General features: G+C 39.5%; 2 protein-coding genes across 5 annotated transcripts; both read right to left on the reverse strand.

Annotated features, from left to right (window-relative positions):
* Positions 1–99: 99 nt before the first annotated feature.
* LOC139942970 (uncharacterized) lies at positions 100–4,364 on the reverse strand. Its single transcript, XM_071939789.1, has 4 exons — positions 4,218–4,364; positions 2,607–2,672; positions 1,914–2,068; positions 100–1,373 (listed from the first exon to the last, which is right to left on the reverse strand). The coding sequence occupies exons 2-4, from the start codon at positions 2,650–2,652 to the stop codon at positions 1,155–1,157; spliced, it is 420 nt and encodes a 139-aa protein (XP_071795890.1). The 5' UTR covers positions 2,653–2,672; positions 4,218–4,364; the 3' UTR covers positions 100–1,154.
* A 1,173-nt stretch (positions 4,365–5,537) lies between these two features.
* Positions 5,538–21,450, reverse strand: LOC139942573 (protein XRP2-like). 4 transcript variants are annotated; one of them, XR_011786700.1, is made up of 10 exons: positions 21,250–21,450; positions 14,097–14,214; positions 13,837–13,928; positions 12,955–13,127; positions 11,747–11,850; positions 10,724–10,852; positions 10,376–10,453; positions 9,923–10,025; positions 6,265–8,598; positions 5,538–6,200 (listed from the first exon to the last, which is right to left on the reverse strand). XR_011786700.1 is itself a non-coding variant. In XM_071939424.1 (9 exons), the coding sequence occupies exons 1-9, from the start codon at positions 21,312–21,314 to the stop codon at positions 8,429–8,431; spliced, it is 1,032 nt and encodes a 343-aa protein (XP_071795525.1). In that variant the 5' UTR covers positions 21,315–21,450; the 3' UTR covers positions 5,538–8,428. The 4 variants fall into 4 exon arrangements, 2 of the variants coding, with proteins under 2 accessions (XP_071795525.1, XP_071795526.1); XR_011786699.1 differs by having other exon boundaries at positions 6,249–8,598; XM_071939424.1 differs by having other exon boundaries at positions 5,538–8,598.
* Positions 21,451–21,686: the final 236 nt, after the last annotated feature.

Here is a 21,686-nt window from a genome sequence, read left to right on the forward strand (position 1 = left end):
CATAATATTGCTGGTGGGATTTGAGCCCACGACCGTTGCCAATCTTTAGCAGATGTTTTAGTTTATATTATTGACAATAAACAAACAAACACCACACAATTTCAATTTTTTGTAAACCTGGTATCAAAGTTTAATTACATTTGAAGGCGAAATAACAAACTCGTGTCAGAAATTGGGTAACATTCCCCTATCACGCAAGCAGAAGCTGTTAACCACTGACAGCGCTCCTCCCGTGCCCCCCCCCCCCCTCCCCTCACCCCTACATTTGAAACCTTCTCTTTTGAGTTTAATAATCAACAGAGTATTATTACAACTATTTTTTTCCATTTATACGCGGAGTCAAGGTAACACACAAGTCACTTCGTCTTGAATTAATGTTTTTTTAAACACGTTCAAGGGAACACGTTCAAAGAAATAAAATCTATAAAGCTAACTTTATTTTCACCGGCCTGGTGAAATTGATATACATAGTTCGATGCTAATGGTCTATGCTAAATGCAGCAAAATTTCTACAAGCTGTATCATTAGTCATAAATATTTACATAAAACGCAGTATGTTGAAGATAATTATTTTGCAAGCTAAAAATGGATCGGAATAAAACGTACTGCATTGTGGAAGGCAAACTGAAGAGTGCGGACAACTAAATAAGTTGTCTAAAGGCGAGAGAAGTAGAGAAACACTTGTCAAGTGAAACTCTATAAAGAAAAGCAAACTAAAGCAAACACTGTTTTAAAAAAAAACTCATAATATTTTTACGTGATTAACCTATATATAGACGCATGGAAGGCCCCCTTTGTATACCCCCAAGTAATGATCACGTGTTACCCTTAAATTATACGGCATTGTGGGACTTTTGAGAAGCTAGGTGTGGCAGCAAACTTACAAGTTAATCCATTGTTATTGATTATGTGCTCAGTAGAACAACGAAAACAATGGAAATTATGTGGTTAGTCTGCTGCCACCTAGCGTTCCAAAATCTCCAATGAATTGATCCACCCTAGGTAAACGGTAAGCCCAAAGAGTTGTAACTCTTTGCTATAAGCCACGTGTACTATTATTATTTTGCTCATCACTATTTAATGTTTACTCTTACTGTTTGTACGAAATTTATGTTAATATAGTTCAGAAATAATATTTTCAAGTTCTGATTTCATCACTGGCGGCAAAGTTTAGACGCCACCCAACACAGGAGAACAACTGGAAGACTAAAGGTCACGGCGCGTGCGCTGTTGCACATGTTTTTGTTGCAGCATCTGACGCAATCCTGGTGTTCGGGGTTACCAAAGCAACCAGGGACGCAGTCGGTTTCCCTCTCGTAGCAGCCGCGATAGACCAGCGTCTCACCGTAGACCGTGTGCCTTAGGCGACGATCCTGGGGAATAGGGAAACATTTTGAGAGTGAGCAAAAAAATAATAGTTACCGTCAACAGATTTGGGATATAGTCTAAGATACGGGCAGGCTTTTAAGAGAAATGGACAGAGCCGTGTATTGAGTAGACTTTTAGTCAAGGCCCAGTCTGGCTTTGACAGCTTCGTAGAGTTGCGATCCCAAGCGACTTGAAGGGGAGACCACTCTCGCGAGTCGGGTGGGGATGAAGCCACGAGGGTGCGTGATCTCCCATTCCAGTCGCTTGAGAAGGGGGCTCTATGAAGCTGCCCAAGTCAAGAAGCCCTTGTCAAAAGGATGTATTAAGAGAGTTGCGACATGCATGTAGGGACCAGATTTCTTTGGTCACACGATTGATGGACACACATCGGTCCAAACTAAGCACAATCCAATGTGTAGTAGTCTGGCATTCTGTATGCCCAGCAACTCATGCATTATTATTCTTGGATTACAAATTACTTCAAATCACAAGTTGTCGCAACTCTTTCAAAAATGTACGGCTCTGGAAATGAGTATAAAACTTACATAGCAAATTCCTTTGCACTTCACGAGGTAGACACCTTCGCTCTCTGACGTCACTGACATGACTTTGGACGGATCCGATGGGTCTCTGGGTTCACAGTAAGGGTTGGCGGCACAGTGGTAGCAGTATAGATCATGCTGAGGTTCGACCCCCTCAACTGTATACATTCAAATAAAGAGAATACATGAAAAGAATGTTAGTGGACAACCTCGTTCTCATCGGTGCACGATCTCGACGCACCATTTTGTTTTCTTTCCCGGGATGCAACGGTTGCTTGATCGCGGATGATAGCGGGTGATACGGCGCACTGCCAATGGTATACGATAATACGAGGCTGGTTATAGTGGAATTTGAAACTGTGCACGATGTATATTTTGAGTGTAGAACCCTTGAAGTTATTTCTCATGGTAGCATCGGGTCGAGAAGAAGTTTCAACTTTTTACAATCAAATAAAGGACGATATTTGTATGTTGGTCTTTAAAACTTTCTTATCACTGCAGTGCTATTGGTTTTGTGTTTATGTTTTCAGACCAAAGTTCATACTGTGAAGCGCTCAGCGACTGGTTTGATGTTTTTTGAATGAATAAACACTACTTCTATTATTGGAGGCAGTGGTGAGGTTCAAGGCCCCTCAACTGTTTACATTTAAATCCAAAATTGTTGTTCTTTTACTTCAGCATGACTAGGCTACTTACCGACGACTGAAAACAATAAAATAACGGCAGCAATCCAGCGCAACATGGCTGCCTCTTTAGTATAACCTGCCGGGGGAAAAAAAAACAAATATGTTTTTTGTATGTAAGCTTATAATATCAAATCAATGTGTCCCTACTCTTATATCCCTTCAATTTGTTTTCCTTTAATAGTGCTAGCCAAGCAACAACAACAAGACTTAAATATCATAGATTAAAGGGGTGTACTCCCGACCAATCATTGACCATTAACTAATTGGTACAGAGCACTGGGGAGCCATTGACTATAAAACATACGAAACCATTTGAAGTAATGTACTTATAGAGAAAGAGTTAATTTTCACCTCAAAGTTTGAAGGCATGAAACCTAAAACTTAAGGGGTTTTTCTTCTTTGTTTCCTTGCAACTTCGATTTAAAATTGAGCCCAAATATTGCACATGTTAGTTTTTTATGCATAGCCTATGTTGGAACAGGTCAAGTGAGGATACTGGCCTTAGAAAATATTACAAAAAGTAGGTGCCTTTAAACCTGGAGGGGGACATTGTTCATTTAGAAACTATGGATCACATTAAAAAGCTCACTATTTTTTTAAATCAAGAGTCATCAATTGGACATTAAGGACAGCCCATACGATTAGGCTTCATTAGGCTACACTTAAACAGATCTTCTTACCAAGTAATAATTTTGACCAAATTAAATTTGAACACGATCCCTGAATAACCGCCAATGTTGACTAAGTTTTAGTGATACCAGTCTGCACTTGGCGCGAAGTCCGTAAGTCTATGCGCTTTGAATGTTTGCTTGTGTGATTCAACAACACAGTTAATGATTAACACTATCAAGAACTTAACGGCATGGCACTTATCGCTGTTATTGTTTGCTTGTGTAATCAAACTGCACGACTTTACAAAAACAAATTATGTATGGTGACTATTTTTTATTCTGTGTGCTTTCTGAATCTATGACTTAAGCAAAGCATGGACATACCTTCGGTTTTTTGGAACCGTTCGGTTGTTTTAATTTTATATAAGTATATAATTATGGATAATACAACTATAGCAGGTGAAGAATAATCCCTAAAATGAACACACAATCTGAGAAGCGTTATTACTGATATATTTATTTTATATTTATTTATATTTTGTGCGCTATGATCTTGCCTTATAAATGTATGTTATGTGCGCTGTGATCTTGCCTTCGGGTCAACGGGGTCAAAAGAATAAAATAGAGAACATTGATTCTATTTTATATTAATTTTCACTGTTGTCAAACTTGAGTTTCGGATTAACTTTTACTCATAAACAATTCACAAATCCATATATCAAATACACATAGTATTTCCACAATGATCATCTGTATACCTTTACATGTGCCGAAATCTGTGAACATTTATATTTTCACTTATGCTGTGCACAGCGACCTTTTTAAAAACAATCACACACAATCCTAATCATATTTAAGGTTCGTCTACATGGTGTAAGTGTTTTATATACATCATCCATCTTTATTTTTAAAATAAGATATGAAATCGCCCGTTTTTTCAAAACTTATTCGTATCTCAAAATGCATAAGACTATATATACAAACCTAAAAGTATAAATAAATCAACTTACCAGTTCTCAAATAAAGTTTAAAAAAAAATAATAACAGAAAAAGCTTCACATTCTCCTGGACAAAATACTTGAAGAACTTCAATTTCCGAGTTGAATTGGTGGCTAGAAATTGTAATGGCGGCCAACAGACGCGGTGTGTACTCAAGCCGCTCAAAGTCCAATCTGATAAGATTTGGTCGACAGAGGGGGGTATAGGCCAAGAGCAGGACCGTGGAGTGACGGCGGAAGGCACTAAATACTAAACTCCACAGCGGTTCGGCCCATCGGAGAATACCCGAGCGAGAATGACCTTATGACGTCATTTTGCATATGCTTGCATCTTTTAGACATGAAAATATTAACAACCAGGTCCTAGTGGTTAGTCCACTCTTATGTAACAACTCCCCAAACCTGCTGCTACAAATGTACTTGAATAAAGAGGTCTGAAGCAGTGCTTGCATCTTTTAAACATGAAAATATAAACAACCTGGTCCCAGTGGCTAGTCCACTCTTATGTAACAACTCCCCAAACCTGCTGCTACAAATGTACTTGAATAAAGAGGTCTGAAGCAGTGCTTGCATCTTTTAAACTTGAAAATATAAACAACCGGGTCCCAGTGGTTAGTCCACTCTTATGTAACAACTCCCCAAACCTGCTGCTACAAATGTACTTGAATAAAGAGGTCTGAAGCAGTACTTGCATCTTTTAAACATGAAAATATAAACAACCGGGTCCCAGTGGTTAGTCCACTCTTATGTAACAACTCCCCAAACCTGCTGCTACAAATGTACTTGAATAAAGAAGTCTGAAGCAGTACTTGCATCCCATTACACTGTACATGTATCCTTTCTACCCACCCGAGATTGTCTAGCAGTCTACAGACTGTAATTTTGTTCTTTGGGAGGGGGTAATTTGGGGGTGGGGCTACATCGTGGGGTGTGATGGCTATATAGCTTCAGAGGCCATGTTGTAACTAGCTTGTTTCATTTTTGATAGAGGATAATTTGGGGTGGGGCTACAACGTGGGGTGGGCTACATTGGTCTACAGAGGCATTGTTGTAACTAGAATATTTTATTTGTAGGGGAAATAATTTGGGGATGGGGCTGCAGAGTGGGATGGGGCTATATTGGTTTTAAATAGGCAATTTTGTCCCTTCATTTGGGAGGGGTAATTAGGGGTGGGGCTTTATAATCTACCAAGAGAAACGTTGGTGGGCGCGCGGGTCGGGACACAGCATTCAAAAAATAATTTGTATCACAAAGTAAATTACTACACAATTAAGGCTACAAGTTAACTCGTGTGTATAGTGATGAAATGCTTGATGAATTTAATTTCATCAATACTTGTTCACAATTTAAAACCACGTTTTTATTTACACATTCTTATTCAAACTTGCACATAATTTTGTTAATTGTATTTCATTTGGTACAGCGAGACATGACAAAAGCTACAGTACTGAATACACATTACTAATCATCGATATACTCTTTACATTAAATACCGTGGTACACTCCTATGTTCCAACACCCCTGTTTCGACACTCCTATTTTCCGACACCCCTATGACCCAATACCCCTATGTTCCGACATTCTATGCTCCAACACTCATATTTTCTGAACCCCTATGTTCCAACACCCCAACGTTCTCACGTACACCCCTATGTTCCGTAACACCCCTATGTTCCGACACCCCTATGTTCCGCCACACCCCCCCCTATGTTCCAACACCCCTACATGTATGTTCCAACACCCCTGCATGTATGTTCCGACACCCCTATGTTCCGCCACCCCTATGTTCCGACATCCTTATGTTCCAACACCCAAACATTCCGACACCCCCATGTTCCGACACCCTCATGTTCCGCCAGTTCCGACACCCCCATGTTCCGACACCCTTATGTTCCGATATGTTCCGACACCCCCATGTTCCGTCACCCTTATGTTCCGATATGTTCCGACACCCCCATGTTCTGACACCCTTATGTTCTGATATGTTCCGACACCTCCATGTTCCGACACCTCCATGTTCCGACACCTCCATGGTCCGACACCTCCATGTTCCGACACCTCCATGTTCCGACACCCTTATGTTCCGATATGTACCTACACTCAATGTTCTGACATAGGATTGTCCAAACACAGGGGTAACGGAATATAGAGTTGTCATCATTACAGTACAGACACGTAAAAGTACAACCACGTTTTGGACCAATTACTCAATAATTAACTTAAAAATGGCTTCTCACTGGTAACCCAGAGACTGCAACATCAGGGCTATGGCTCAGTTGGTAGATCGCAGCTTGCAAAATCCTGTGAATTTTTTTTTTTTCATCGCAATATATTTAAAAAAACTCTCCATTGGTCTTTTTAATTAAAACATAATTATACACAAATCAAGGTGATAATATTACATGAAAACTTTCAGAAAAGAAAAACTCAACTGCTTACATTTCTTATTTATTCATTAAAAAATAATAATAATTCATAAATCTGTCTGCACCTGAACAATGTTTGTTGTGGCGTTAAAAAAACAGGCAGGTTTGTCATCAGGCCATTTTTCCAAACACATTTTCATCTGATGCGCAATCGGTATGTAAATCACACAACAAATAAACAATAAAATGTCAAGATATTTTAACCATTTGGCAACATAGGATTCGAACTGCCCCTAGCTACCCAGCAATCTCGGTAGTCTAGTTGGTAACATGCTGCTCTAGAATTGTAAGGGTCGTGGGTTCGAATCCCACCCAAGTGATATGCCTGTGATATTTTTTTCACAGGACTCAGGGAAAGTACTGATTATATACAGTGCTAACACACATCAGTGTATAGGTAAAAACCAAAGTTAAAATTTGGCAAACACTTATTGATCTAAAGAAATATCAATCGATCAATCATTGATCAAGTAATGGATCTACAATCAATCACTTAATCAATTATTCAATTTAAGTTGGGAAGGTAGTGCATCAATTCTGCTCTACTAAGCAGGCTCTGGTTGATGATATCAATGCCTCCATGCTTACGGCTGAAGTGCAGAATTCTGCGTTAGGCAGAGCCATGAAATGCGCCATTTTGTGTGTGATTCTTCCTGCACCGTTTTAGTAAACGTTCTATCACTTTTGTTGCGCTGTAGCTTTAAGTTGCTTTTGAGGTGGATCATAACGGCTCCTTTAAAGGTCTGATTGTCCGTGATGGATTAGATGTCTGTTGTGGCAATGTGTTCCAGTCTTTAATAACTGTTTTGGGTATGAATGAATATACCCCTGAAAGTATACAAACATGTTTTAGATTGCCTCAGCGGTAAAAAATATGGCACCTTGGGGTTAGCTTATAGACGTTGTGACCTCTGACGTCACTCAAAAACTAAACATGATTCGCACGCATACCGCCGGGCAAAACCTTTGTGTTTTGGCAGCCAGCTAGAAAGTACATGCAATCTTACCATGACTACGTCTTTTTGCCCGGCGAAACATGACGTGTACAGTGTTTTGTCAATAGAGGGCGGTTTGAATGTAAACATCGGTCACATTGTCTATAAATTGCGAGGTGGACACTTGCAGACTCAGATTTGCATTGATACCCGACAATAGATCTATCAACAGTCAGCCACACACAAACATGCCCAATTAAAAAAATTTAAAAATAAACTAAAAGCACAATGCAAGATCTAAAAGACTCAATTTACAAGTTACAAATGTAAAGGCGTTATGCAGGACAAAACATTGAGCCATCATATTGAAAAACACAAGACTGTCGGACTTGCTTATACTGGCCCAGGACTAAAATCACTTGCCTTTGTCCTGTGGTCCGGTGTCAAATTCAACCCCAGGGCCCAATTTACTAGAGCTGCTAAGCACAAAAATTTGCTTAGCATGAAAATTCTTCACTGATAAAAACAGGATTACCAACCAAAATTCGATTTGGTGCATATTGCTTGTTATTGGTATTCAGCTGTTGTTTGCTGAAAATCTCGTGGACATTTGGTTGGTAATCCTGTTTTTATCAAGGCAAACATTTCATGCTAAGCAAATTTTTGTGCTTAGCAGCTTTAGGAAATTGGGCCCTGGCATTGCAACAAATGCCTCCGCTGTCTCAGTGAAATATCAACCCCGCAGAGGAGTATGAAACTTCCACTGAATGGGTATGGTCACCTCGTCCAGAGTAGCGACCGTTAAAAAATATTTAAAATCCTCTAAAAGGCTAACAAGTCAAAGGCTTGAATAAACTTTGTTCACATCGCCATCTGTGTCTCTACAAGGTTCTTCCATCCATCCAGCGCCTGTGTGCCTTCCTCCGGGCTCTGGGGCAGGTAGACGATCGAATCGCCGATGAGCGGTTGGGCCACTTCTTGGCATTTCTGGGCCGTGTTGGCGCCGGCAAATTCGAGACCTACCACTGGACCTGTGATAAAAGGGGAACAAATCTTGTTAGAACATAATGGGCCCAAATTCAATGCTGGAGTCGGTGCTGCCCAGGTCAAAATTCCAGTTGAACCTAGTTAACTGAGGTCAACTGGTTCAACTGGATAGTGACCAAACTCGTCCATTTTCCATATTAACCAACTGGTTTGGACTAGGTTTAACTGTGTTCAACTAGGTTGAAATTATAAACCAGTTAGTTTCTACTGTCCATTTTCCATATTAAACCAACTGGTTTTAAATGTGTTTAACTACATGTAGTTTATCAACTGGTTTTCAACTAGTTCCAGTTAAACCCAGTTTAACTATGTTCAACTGGAATTTTGACCTGGGTGGTCATTGAAATCTTCTTTGTAAATGATCTTTATTTGATCTCACTATTGGTTATTTTGTTAAATTTGTTGATGGTCAATCTTAAGAATGGTGTGTCGTATGTGGTTTTACCGTTTTAAATATACTTTCACACCAGGTTAAGGAATTTTATGTACTTTTTAACATGACTCGACTCATAAGATACTAAAATGATTTGAATTGAATTTAGCTCTGGCTTTACAAAAGATATGTTGTCCAAGCGATTTTACAAGAAGGACCTGGGCCCAATTTCATAGAGCTGCGAAGCACAAAAAAATTGCTAAGCATGAAATTTCTTCCTTGATAAAAACAGGATTACCAACCAAATTTCCACGTGATTTCCAGGATAAGCAAACAACAGCTGAATACCAGTAACAAGCAATATGCAACAAATACAAAATTGGTTGGCAATCCTGTTTTTATCAAGGAAGAAATTTCATGCTAAGCAAATTTTTGTGCTTAGCAGCTCTATGAAATTGGGCCCTGGTATATCAACATGGTGTGTAAATTAGGCTTGGGGTCCCCCAGAAGCCTATTATAAGTTATCACACAAGTGGAGTGGAATATGGAAAAATATAAAGCCTCTGCTTCCCGTATCAAACGGGATCGAGTGATTACTGAAAAAAGAACTGGACGTTTCAACTAATGGACCGATCCGGCCTTTCAATCAAACTGTGCGCGTTCACCCATTTGACCAATAACAGCAATGATTGTGGTCGGACAAACTCGGTCATGCGTGTGCGTATATTTGGCACGCGCGGCAGAATCGTGCAGAATGTCATTGGGAGCGCTCGTACATGTGTCTTGCTCACGTGCGCGGTGGGCGGAGCTTAGTGGAAAGCCTGAACGGTCCATCGTATCCCCCAGAAGCCTAAAACACAAGAAATACTGTCCGAGCGTTTAATGAAGACGGACTGGTGCTCTAACACTAGAGGGAAAGTCTGTTTCATACTCACCATTTGTGGCAGCAGAGATGTACCTGTTATCCTCACCAAAGAGTCTGGTTACCATACCAGCATCCATGTTGATCTCTGTAGTCCGCACTAAGCTGCAACTCCCCTGATTGATCAAATCACATCAGTGAAACAACAATAAATGATAATAGGCATTAAACAATAACCCGCAGCTGCTGTGTAGACCATTTGCATGTAATGTCACACGCTCAAAAACACCCACACTGGGGTAAAGAAGTGTCATCACTGGGGTAAAAGGAGGCAAATGATTGGACGATAGCTGTTCATAAAACCGTGCCTTTAACCATAATAGACTGCCCATCCAGGGCAAAAGAGGCTGTGACCTTTGTGGCCTCCATTTAATCTTAGGTCTCGTACCAAGGCCCAGACCAGGGCAAGAGAAGCTGTGGCCTTTAATTTGTGGCCTTTGTTTAATTCTAGTCCTGGTTTACTTACCTCATTTCTCATCTCATTTATGAACTTCCTTAGTCTTTGGTCTGATGAAGGGTCTTTAAAGAAGGCGACAAGTGATGACTGAAACCAAAAATCAAAGAGACTTCTTATTTATTAGGAACGCATGACTGGTACTCAGAAACGGCTTGTACCAAAATTTCCATAGCAGCAAGATCTGATCTACTTCCAATCAACAAAAAAGGTCAAAGAAAGGGTCTTGTCCTAAATTGACATTTTCCAATGTTTCCCCCTGTTGAAATAGTATCTATGTTTCTGAAACAAAACTGAATGTCTGTTTCATATTATTTTTTCAGACACTTTTATAAGAAAAAGTTTGTGTCAAACACTGACCTGTGAACCTTTATGTTTCTTGCCACCGAGGGTCAGCGGTACAACGCTGTCATCTGCTGATGTTGAGATTTTCATGCTCTGAAATTGTTCTGTCGTTGGTAGCGGTAGGTAGTCAGAAACCTTTGCACTCTGAAAAAGAACAAAAAATCGCCAATAACGAAATCGCTCCTTGAATAGAAAAACTGTGGTCTTGCGTTTTCAAATAAATATACTATAAATCATAATGTATAATTTTGTAATTGTGTTGCATTTGACCGGTCTTGAACATTGTGTCCTTAAGCAAGACACTTTACCATTATATACTTCAAAGGATGGGATGTATAAAGCCCTTGGTCCTGTGTTATGCCCAGTGTTTATGGTTTGATCGGCGGCATATTGTGCCACAGCAACTTGTAAACCAATTAAGGAATAGATCTCATACTTCAAAATGTAGCTCCACATACCCGGCGCTTAGATACGCCCCTTAGGAAAGTAATAAAGAGCTCTTAAAGTCATTCAGACTCAGTACTAAAGTCGGTTTAACTCCAGGTTCAACCAGATCGAGCTCAACTCTGTGTGTCTGAACGATACTAAAGTTAGTCCGAATTGGGTTAAACCCATAAAAAATAGACCATCCAGCGAGGGGGTGTATCTTTAAACCGCTTTGGGTTTATCTTTTAACACTGTGTGTGGACAGAATAAAAAAGACCACATCCGAATTAACTCACAACAGACGACCCATTGACCTCCATAATCATTACCTAAACACACGGTGACCAATGAACAGGACAATAAACCGGATGTTAGAATAACAGGGTTGCGTTTGCTTTTACCTCTTAAAACCAAAGATAAACCATATCGGGTTTAACGCAGTGCTGTCTGAACGCAAGGGGAGCAACTTTTTACAACCACCTCAAAAGTTAACCGGTTCGGGTCTAACTTAGTACGCTGTCTGAGCATACCCATATACAAGATAAGAACCCAGTAGGATTATTTGTAAAGGCGGAGTGCTTTTACTCTTTCCTTGTCTTTGCATCCTCTTACCTCTGGTAACTGAGACCAATTCTGCTCATCTGGCATAGGTGAGAAGTCATGTATCGTGTCCCATGTATTGCAGTAGGGGCTGAGGTTACTTTTTGCAAACTGATCTAAGGGAGGAAAACAGAAAACAAATCTTTAAAACTCATGTATGTGCTACGAAAAATTTTAAGGGCACTGCAGTCGTGATAGAATGGTCAGACAGTAGGAGGGTTGACTGTGTACTGTGTAGATGCATTCACAACATGATAACTATTGCAGGCTCTCATTCAAAACCACAGTGGATGATATTGAATGGTAAGACAGTAGGAGGGTTGACTGTGTACTGTGTAGATATATTTACTACCCTATACTAGATCTGCTGTGAGAAGACCTATCGAACTGGAACAAAGTTTTCACGGAGGGTGATAGTCTTGAATTAATTCATGGAGATAGTCTGGTGCTGAACTACTATTTGTACAGAAATCACATCCAGGCCGTTCACAGTGTCTGTGTTAGCATTAGTTTTGTGGGCGAGTGTTAGGACTTTGAAAACTATCTGAGATACCATACCATACGTTTCTGACCTGTGAGCTCCCGGTAGTTGAACCGCTCACCCTTACTAATTTGGGGCTAATCATCCTTACTCGCAGCTAAGAGCTGAACTGCGAAGGACACGGCTACAACATGTTCAAGAGGCAGGCACGCAAGAGTGCATTTAGCTGCCAGCCACATCAACCTATTATGACCTTGGAGCACAGCCAAGATCGAAAGTGTTTGGTTTTTCCCGAGGGAGGAAAACCGGATAGTCTGGAAAACCCTTGTGGCACACCAGAAAACCAATGCACAACTCAACTCACATATGGCCCTGGCCGGGAATCGAACCGGGTCACCTTGGTGAGTGGTGAGCGCTTTACGCACAAGCCAACTATGTCACCCAGTGGGCTAAATTGGGTTGAGCCCGCCACTAAAAACAATCAAGCTACAACATTAACCTCACCATGTAACGCCTCATCAAATCCCAAATAACTTGTCTCAGGTATGATACCTCACAGAGGCAACGAATGTGATTGCCTCCATGCCCCCTGGTCACTGCATTGGTGCCCTTGAAATTCTCCAGTAGAAATTGAAAGGGTGCCCTTTACCATGGAGAAAATGCCTTGGTGCCCTTGCCCTTTCAAAAACGAAGCATAGAGATTGTACTTCATCCTTTTGCTAAGCAACTTTTTTCTTACCTGCAAGTTCCGGGTAGTGATACTGGAAACATCCGAATCGTATCTTGGTAGATGTCTCTATGATTGGCTGGGAGCTGCAGTGAAGATAGACGTCGATTGACTTGCAATCTCGAGTACGGAACTGCTGGCAGGCGATGACCGCTTTGCAATTCGTACAGTTGCGCAGAAATATGCTGCAAAACAGAACATACATAGTTAAAGAAGAATTATAAATCGAGTGTTGTGAGAATGGACACACTAAAACAAATCCACCCCCAAGAAAAAAAATATGCATCTGTGATGCCAAAATCAGGCATTTCTCTGAAATTTTCAAATGTGAATTTTTTTTCACAGGACTTTGTATGGGTAAAGTAAAATAATATTTTCTTTCTCCGATGCAAATAAATTTGTTGTTGCAGTACCTGCTGCTAAAGTATAGGATAACTGCCTGTACACCTGTTACCTGGCAATCTCGACGGTCTAGTAAGACACAGCTCTAGAATGCAAATGTTGTGGGCTCGAATCCCCAGGATACAGGACTCATGCTTATTGCACTAATACAAACAAACAGGGGCCAATTTCATAGAGCTGCTTTAAAAGCAAAAAATTTGGTTAAGCACGGAAATAGCTTGCTTATTTTACACATGTTACTGGCCAAAATGTCATGCCATATACATAGCTTGTGACTGGTATTGAGCTATTGTTTACTTAGCATAACAATTGAGTGGAGTCTTGGCCAGTATTCTGATATTACTAAGCATGGATTATTTTGCTTAAGCAGAATTTTGTGCTTAAGCAGCTCTATGAAATTGGCCCCAGTTGGTAGAGTGCTGGAACCTTAATGCAGAGGTGACAGGTTCTATAGTCAACTAGATATTTCTCATCCTGCAGCTTTTGACTTACCTTCCTTTTATGGGACCCAGGAATATATTGCAGTCTTGGCACTTGTCGATTGTGATCGTCGCTGAGTGGTCAAAGATGTAGATGTTACAGTTCTGGATAAGAGAAACAAATGAGAGTCTATTAAAGGCAGTGGACACTATTGGTAATTGTCAAAGACTAGCCTTCACACTTGGGTGTATAATAAGTGAAAAAGTGGTGGCGCCATACAGAAAGTTATCCTTAATAGGGACTATGAGAAGAAAAAATATGTGGAGACCAACCTGACAATTCTTAATAATGAACTGCTGGCCGTCCACTTTGCCTGGTACCCGGCCTATTGTCTCCCCGTTGAGGTCTTCAATTTTGTAGTCTTTCGGGTCTGGACGATCTTTACGGTCCCTGGAAATAACGAACAAGAAACAAAACAAAAAGTCAGTTAGCAGTTAGCATTATTTATCATCTTCATGTCGGAAGGACTGTCTGCAAATTTTAAGTGTAATAGTGTAAGGGCGCGCCCACTCACAATTTAAAACTTACATAACCAATGTTATTTATTTTCAATACACTTTCAAAGTCTTCTTCAAGCCTTGTGATTTATGTTTTAGTTAAGTATGAGGTGCCCCTTCAAAATGTTCCTATAGACTTCAAGAATTTTATAATGGAACTGCCCTTTGTTTGATGGCCTGGCCTTGCCCTCTCAAAGTTGAAATTCAAGGCTTGAACATTCTTAATTTACACACCTCTGATTGAACACAACACCCCAGCAGCTACGTAGTGACATATCCACAGCAACTTCTCAATACACACTGACTGGATTGTCATATACTTGTTTTGGGGTCATGTCCCATTTTCCACGGAATTGGCCAGCGTATTTTGTTATATTTTGGCGGTGAACGATTTCCCTTGGAGAGCAGAGCAAAATGCTTTGCAAAATGTGTCATTTGCTACTCAATGTTAGCATTCACTGTGCACAAAATCTGTTCAGTCAAAATGTTTTCCTATATATATATATATATATGCAAAATTGCCAGATGAAATTGTTCCCTGTAGCCTATGGCATGTATTTTGTTATTGCACTTGTAGAAAAAAGAGGCAATCAGTAAATCAGCTGAGCCATCTCAGCTCTTGATCCTCGCCTTGAAACAGAAAGACTTTAAGACGATGTCAGGATAAGCAAAACAAATTAGTTTCCTTCTTCATCGACTCCTTGGCATTGTTGATGAGTTGGGTGTGCAAACGTCATGAGAAAACCAGCAAGATGCAAAAGATCGTGAAGATTGACATTTCGTTGTACACCAAGTTGATCTTCAATTCTTCATGAGAATATTTAGTACCACTCCAAAATATATCCAAACGAAGATGGGCTATACTCTGTTCCATCTCAATTCTTAGCCATCAGCAGAACTCAAAGATAATTTGAAGAAAATACATGTTTCTGCCTGTACAAATAGGCCTATAGATGTATGACAACCGAGAGTAGCCAGAGTATTTTTCTTGGCCAATAAAATGAGAACAGACTGAAATGCTGAATACTACTTGTAGCATGCTTGTAGTAACAGTACTAATACTGTTCTACAATCTGCGATTCCCTGCCGTCAACCGGCTTCCAAATACATGTATGAGCCTGTACAAATTTGTTTATGACAACCGACACGCAGCCGGTGAATCATGTATGTACGTGTAGCCGTACATACAATGAAATCTGCTTTGTAACGCCAGGGTTGTCAAGATTCATTATAAAAGCTTCTCCACTTCAATGACTCTGCTTTGCTTTGAGAATCTAAATAAATATCCTGCGAGGGACCACTTTCATTGTGTGAGTCATGTGTGGAGACCATGCTTTAATCAAATCCCCATTGTTTGACTGTCAACAAAATGTTTGCTTAGAGTTCAATGCAGTAGTCTTGGGTCCAATTTTATAGAGACCTCTGCTTAAAGCATAAAGTATTGCTTAAAATAGTACAGTACAGTAAATGTTTTTTTTTTTTGCTGCTAAGCAGAAATGAGCAGTTACCAGCCACAAATTGTACATGTGACATGGGCCCAATAAGCAGAAATGAGCAGTTACCAGCCACAAATTGTACATGTGACATGGGCCCAATTTCATAGAGTTGCTAAGCACCAAAATTTGCTTAGAATGAAATTTCTTCCTTCATAAAAACAGGATTATGGACTAAATAACCATTTGTTGCATGTTGCTTGTTACTGGTATTCAGCTGTTGTTTGCTCATCCTGAAAATCACGTTGAAATTTGGCTGGTTATCCTGTTTTTATCAAGGAAGAAATTTCATGCTTAGCAAATTGGTGTGCTTAGCAGCTTTATGAAATTGGGCCATGGTAGTTTGGCTGGTTACCTTATTCTGTTTAACATAATTTTGTTGTGATAGGCCTAAGTGTATCCAAGGTCAACTCCTAGACCCAAATGGATGGTTCATAGAGTGGACATACATGTAATGAGGAAAACCAACGGTTCATTAGAGATAGTTATTACATGGTGTTACCACAAACCTTCCCATATCGTATTTCCACCATGCAAAGTTTCAAATCCTACTTACATGTACATGTAGCTGCCTTCAAGCAGAACTGAAGTATTGGCTTACACTGTAAATGTGTTTTGCTAAGCAGGAATAAGCAGAATACCAGTCAAAATTGTTTATACATGTGACATGATATTTTGCCTGATAACCTTATTCTGATACTAAGCATTGGTGCGCTGAGCTACTTTTTTTTGTCAGAAGGGCCTATTGTACATTGTAATAATCAATTTTATCTTCAAGTACGCGCTAATCCTCCAATCAGATTCCCAGAATGGAGTGGTGATAAAACCTATATTGCACGGTTAATATCACTACCATGTGTATTGTGTGTTCTCTGTCACGCGCCAAGTTTGCTTGAAGATAAATACATTATCACATGCGCACTCGTGGAAATACGGAAAATAAAGCGCGTAGGATATCGACCTCGTTGGATATGGGACGCAGAAGCGCTATATTTTTCCGTATTCCACTCCCGCTTGTGTGATAACTTATAATGTCTTTTTCAAGTTACATTATTTCATGTGGTCATTTCATTCCGCACCTGAACAAAGAACCCCAAATTAAAGGCAGCAGACACTACTGGTAATTACTCAAAATAGTTATTAGCATAAAACCTCACTTGGTAACGGGTAATGGGGAGAGGTTGATTGTATAAAACATTGTGAGAAACGGCTCCCTCTGAAGTGAAGTAGTTTTCGAGAAAGAAGTAATTTTACATGAATTTGTTTTCCAGACCTCAGATTTAGAATTTGAGGTCTCGAAAGCACACAACTTCGTGTGACAAGGGTGATTTTTCTAACATTATTATCTCGCAACTTCGACGACCAATCGAGCTCAAATTTTCACAGGTTTGTTATTTTATGCATATGTTGAGATACACCAAGTGAGAATACTGGTCTTTGACAATTACCAATAGTGTCCATTGTCTTTAACATTAAGGAGAAATCCTACCCATGAGGACCCCTCATTTCACCAGTGACAAAAACCATGACCCTGCCTTTATAGAAGGGGGGGGGGGGAACTGTGCACGTTTCATTTTGAATATAACACATGCATCAAATCAAGAAAGTAGGCAGCACACGTATGTAATTTATGTGTAAACGACAAAACCCTATTTAAAGCAATTGAAGCCACTTGCTTACACTGAACCTCATTTCCCGCATCCCATTCTGAGCCAGTTCATGGGAATTTCATTCGAGCAGCAACAGCTGTTTCTATGGAAACAAAGTAGTTTTTTTCATCAGTGTTCCCTGAAGGGAAATTCGGAACACACCGGCCAGTGTACATGGAGTATTAGGCCAAGTAAAAAAAAATACCAGATGATCATCCAGGTTTTTCCAAAAAGGGAAGGAAAGCCTTTTTTATTTGTTATTTCTTTTAAAGGTGACCGCCAAGTTAATTCAAATTGGCCAGCAGTTCTTCAGCTTAAAGTCACCACCTACATTTGTAGTTACAAGTTTAAAAGATTAATGAGTTTATGAAAGTACACAGAAAATGTCTTTTTGGAGAAAAAATAAAAAAATGATGCGGCCTCAAAAATTGATGAGGTAGGGGACGATCAACTGGTATTTTTTTATATTTGGCCTTTAATGGTGAGAATAACAAGAACTGGAACTGACAACTGAAGGGAAATGGCTATTACTGCAGGCTGTCATTTTAAATTTCATGCATGGTCTTTGAATGTCTCTTTTCAAACTGTCCAGTAGTTCTATGTGTACTAAGGAATATCGTCTTGGGCATAGTGTTAGCCAAAGGGGTGTCTGGGTGTCTTTTTAAAGGTAGTGGACACTATTGACAATCACTCAAAATAGTTTTAAGCATAAAATCTTACTTGGTAACCAGTAATGGGGAGCTGATGGTAGTATAACACATTGTGAGAAACGGCTCCCTCAGAAGTAACGTAGTTTTCGAGAAAGAAATAATTTTCCACGAATTTGATTTCGAGACCTCAGATTTAGAATTGTGAGGTCTCGAAATCAAGCATCTAAACGCACACAACTTCGTGTGACAAGGGTGTTTTTTTTTTCATTCATTATTATCTCGCAACTTCGATGACCGATTGAGCTCAAATTTTTACAGGTTTGTTATTTTATGCATATGTTGAGATACACCAACTGTGAAGGCTAGTCTTTGACAATTACCAATAGTGTCCACTGCCTTTAACACCCCGTTTTAAATTTGGACACCCTGTTAGTGTGTTGACACCCTGTTTTATCTGTAATTAGGATAATGAATGTACATGTAGTATTGTAAGTAAACAATTTGGACACCCACTTTTGGGATTTCCAACACATTCAGCAGAGCTGTATGCTTCGTTTTTGAAAGGGCAAGGGCACCAAGGCATTTTCTCTTTGGTAAAGGGCACCCTATGACTAAATTGCAAATTTGTACTGGAGCATTTCAAGGGCACCAAGGCAGAGACTAGGGGACACGGAGGCAATCGCCTTCGTTGCCTCCGTGAAGTATCAGGCCTGCATTCAGACACCCCTCTCAGGCCTGTATGTTTCGTTTTTGAAAGGGCAAGGGCACCAAGGCATTTTCTTCTTGGTAAAGGGCACCCCCAATGAGGAAATTGTGAATTTCTACTGGAGCATTTCAAGTGCACCAAGGCAAGGCAATCGCCTCCGTTGCCTCCGTGAACTATCAGGCCTGCCCTCTTACAAAATCATTTACACATGTCACACAAAGGACTGCTGCCTCTTTGTGCCCTAGCTTTGCATTGGTGCCCCTTTGAAATTTAGAAAAATTACCAAAATATTCTATTGGGAAAAGGGCCACGCCTTGTATATAAAACTGGTCCGCTTCAGGATTAAAAACCCTTCATGTTACCCATGCAGATTATTTTCAGTCAAAAAGTAACCTTTTCAAGCCATTTTGTTTTTTATTAATGTTTGGACACCCATACATGCCATAGAAATAAGTTTGAAGCATTTAGCTTTTGTCAAGTTTGTGCCAATAAATGCAATTTACTAAAGCGGATGAAATAAGCCCTATTGTCCCATGTCATGCCAGTTCTGACAAAGTCTGAGTACAATAATTGGTGCTTGTTTTACAGCTATCTCATCAGGGGGTTGGTTTTACAATCTACATTCCAAAATAGTAATAATTTGAACTAACAAATACTATGCATTATTAAAATTCCTGCACTGGGATCACAACATGAAGGCCTATTTTGTTCTCACTATCATCCCATGCACATAAGCCAAACTGTGTAATCTGGGGCATTCTAAACAATATTATCTTTATGATATTGTGAATTTGATCTGAACTGAACAGAAAAAGTTTGTTTACGTATCAACCCTGATTCACACTTATCGGCTCGATCACTGTAGTTTACAAGTGCATGGGGAGAAACATGAGGTGCCCTTTTAGACATGTAAGAAAGGAAAAGAAACGCCTCGCCCAAAAAGAACAAAGTATGAGTTCTGGGAATATATGTACAGTTGACACATTTTCTGAAATTGATTTCATTTCAAGTTTTACCTGAATTTTGTTGAAGAAAATGTTTCACTTTTAAATATCTACTGCATGGATCCAATGCAAACTGCACACTTATTTGCTTTTTTTTTTCTGTTGAAATCTGATAATATTTTTAGGCCTGCTACAAATTTGACATGAAAATAAATAACCAAGCACGCAGTATACAGTGCTAACACACATAGGTGTATGGGTAAAACCAAAAATTAATATTCTTTATCCCCGATGCAAATTTAACATCTATTACAAGCACACAGACTTTGAAAGTGTTTTTGGTGAGGCCAAGACAAGGGCAACACCAGAGGCCATGGGCTCTGTAATTTCGTGCACATTTCAATGACTGCTTTTTGGAGCTTCCTCTTGATGAAGAGAATGCAATTGTCCAGGCAGGGGTCCAGGGGGGCGTCCAGGGGGGCAGGGCTGGATTTCACATACTTCCAATAACGTCAAAGCCGGACGGTTACAAGCAGGTTTTTTTTCGCAAAATAGGAATTTTGCCACACAATGACCCGCACGCAGCGCACCGATCATTGGGCAAACAAACACAAAGCTCCGCCCACTCAGGTTTATAATGGCAACTTGGGAAATTTGTGACAATTTCGATCCGGGCTCTGGTAAGTTTTTGTCCATTTTCTTCCAAATATTTCTCAATGGTGTTTTGAGTGTTATGAAAGGATTCCTTAGACATTGAGGATCAAGCTGAAGTTCTTAAAATTTGTATCATGGTTTTCAAAAGTGGTAAAAATGGGGCAAATCTGGTCTGTTGAAATTGTACATGTTCGACCAAATTCCTGTTTTCTGACAAAACCTGCTTGTAAACCTTTGGCTTCGCCGTCGGGAAGAGGGTTATGTTATCGCAACTAGATTTCACAAAGCACTTGACTTTAGTCATCTGATTAATAAAAAAATATCTCTGTAATACTTGTGATTTGTATTGTGACATCAACATCTTGCCTCCATGAAATGGTAGGCCCTAATAATAATGTTGAATTAAGATTAATCTCAAAATTAAGAATAAGATTAATCATGCATTTATCATAAAGAAAGTAGCTCTAGTCTTTTGTGACTTTTAAACTTAACAATAAAACTTCTTCATTGTGTCATTGTGAAATTGTGACTGGAGAAACCCAGGCAGGCCACACCCACCTCCTCGTTCTTTTTACAGATAAATTAATAATTATAAAATAGGCTAAAAAATAAAATCAGCACAACCTAATTCAAAAAGTCATAGTTTGATTCTTAATAATCCTAGAACCAACAGGTGACTTTCTTCATCCAGTTTTCCCCATCCAGAGTCAATGTTGTCAATTTCTACAAAGAAAAAGCGCCCTCTATTCTTAGAAATAGGTGATCAAGAAAGGAAAAACCGTGTAAAGTGATCATCATGATTTAAAAAAAAATAAGAATTTCAGTCACTCACCAGCTGTAGACTTTCGGTGTTTCTTCCTCTTTCTTGTCCTCGGTTTTGGAACAGGGACAACCCATTTCGACCTTAACTACTTCCACAACTTCTAACTAAGCAAAAAGGAAATCGGTCAACGAAAAATGAAGAAATTTGATGTTTTCCTTTTTTTGACAGTAGTCGAAAACGATAAAGTAGCGTCTTTTTCCAAGGGCACCATCAACAACATTAATTACGTCTGGTACCCCGTCGTCGTCATATTTCAACAGACATGATATTCAGGGGACCAGGTTAAACAAATTATATGGCACATACCATTTTAATTGAGGGTATAATATTTATTATTCCTAAATTTTATTTGGATAACAAATTATTTTTCACACTAGAAAACAAGCCAAATTTACTTCATAATAATCAATTAAGATTATTTATTACAAATAATAAAAATTTTTAAA

This window comes from Asterias amurensis, chromosome 10 (genome assembly GCF_032118995.1).
Source record: "Asterias amurensis chromosome 10, ASM3211899v1".
Taxonomy (NCBI): domain Eukaryota; kingdom Metazoa; phylum Echinodermata; class Asteroidea; order Forcipulatida; family Asteriidae; genus Asterias; species Asterias amurensis.

Bases quoted from the DNA above. Each gene is read 5' to 3' on its own strand.
- LOC139942573 (XM_071939424.1), bottom strand. From the start codon at position 21,314: ATGGGTTGTCCCTGTTCCAAAACCGAGGACAAGAAAGAGGAAGAAACA. The intron at 13,128-13,836 runs GTAAGTCAAAAG...TCTGTTTTGCAG, and splicing joins CTGGGTCCCATAAAAGGAAG to CATATTTCTGCGCAACTGTA. The intron at 10,026-10,375 runs GTAAGTAAACCA...TTGATCAATCAG, and splicing joins TAAATGAGATGAGAAATGAG to GGGAGTTGCAGCTTAGTGCG.
- LOC139942970 (XM_071939789.1), bottom strand. From the start codon at position 2,652: ATGTTGCGCTGGATTGCTGCCGTTATTTTATTGTTTTCAGTCGTCG. The intron at 2,069-2,606 runs GTAAGTAGCCTA...GAATGTATACAG, and splicing joins TTTATTGTTTTCAGTCGTCG to TTGAGGGGGTCGAACCTCAG. The intron at 1,374-1,913 runs GTAAGTTTTATA...CCTATTCCCCAG, and splicing joins AGTGCAAAGGAATTTGCTAT to GATCGTCGCCTAAGGCACAC.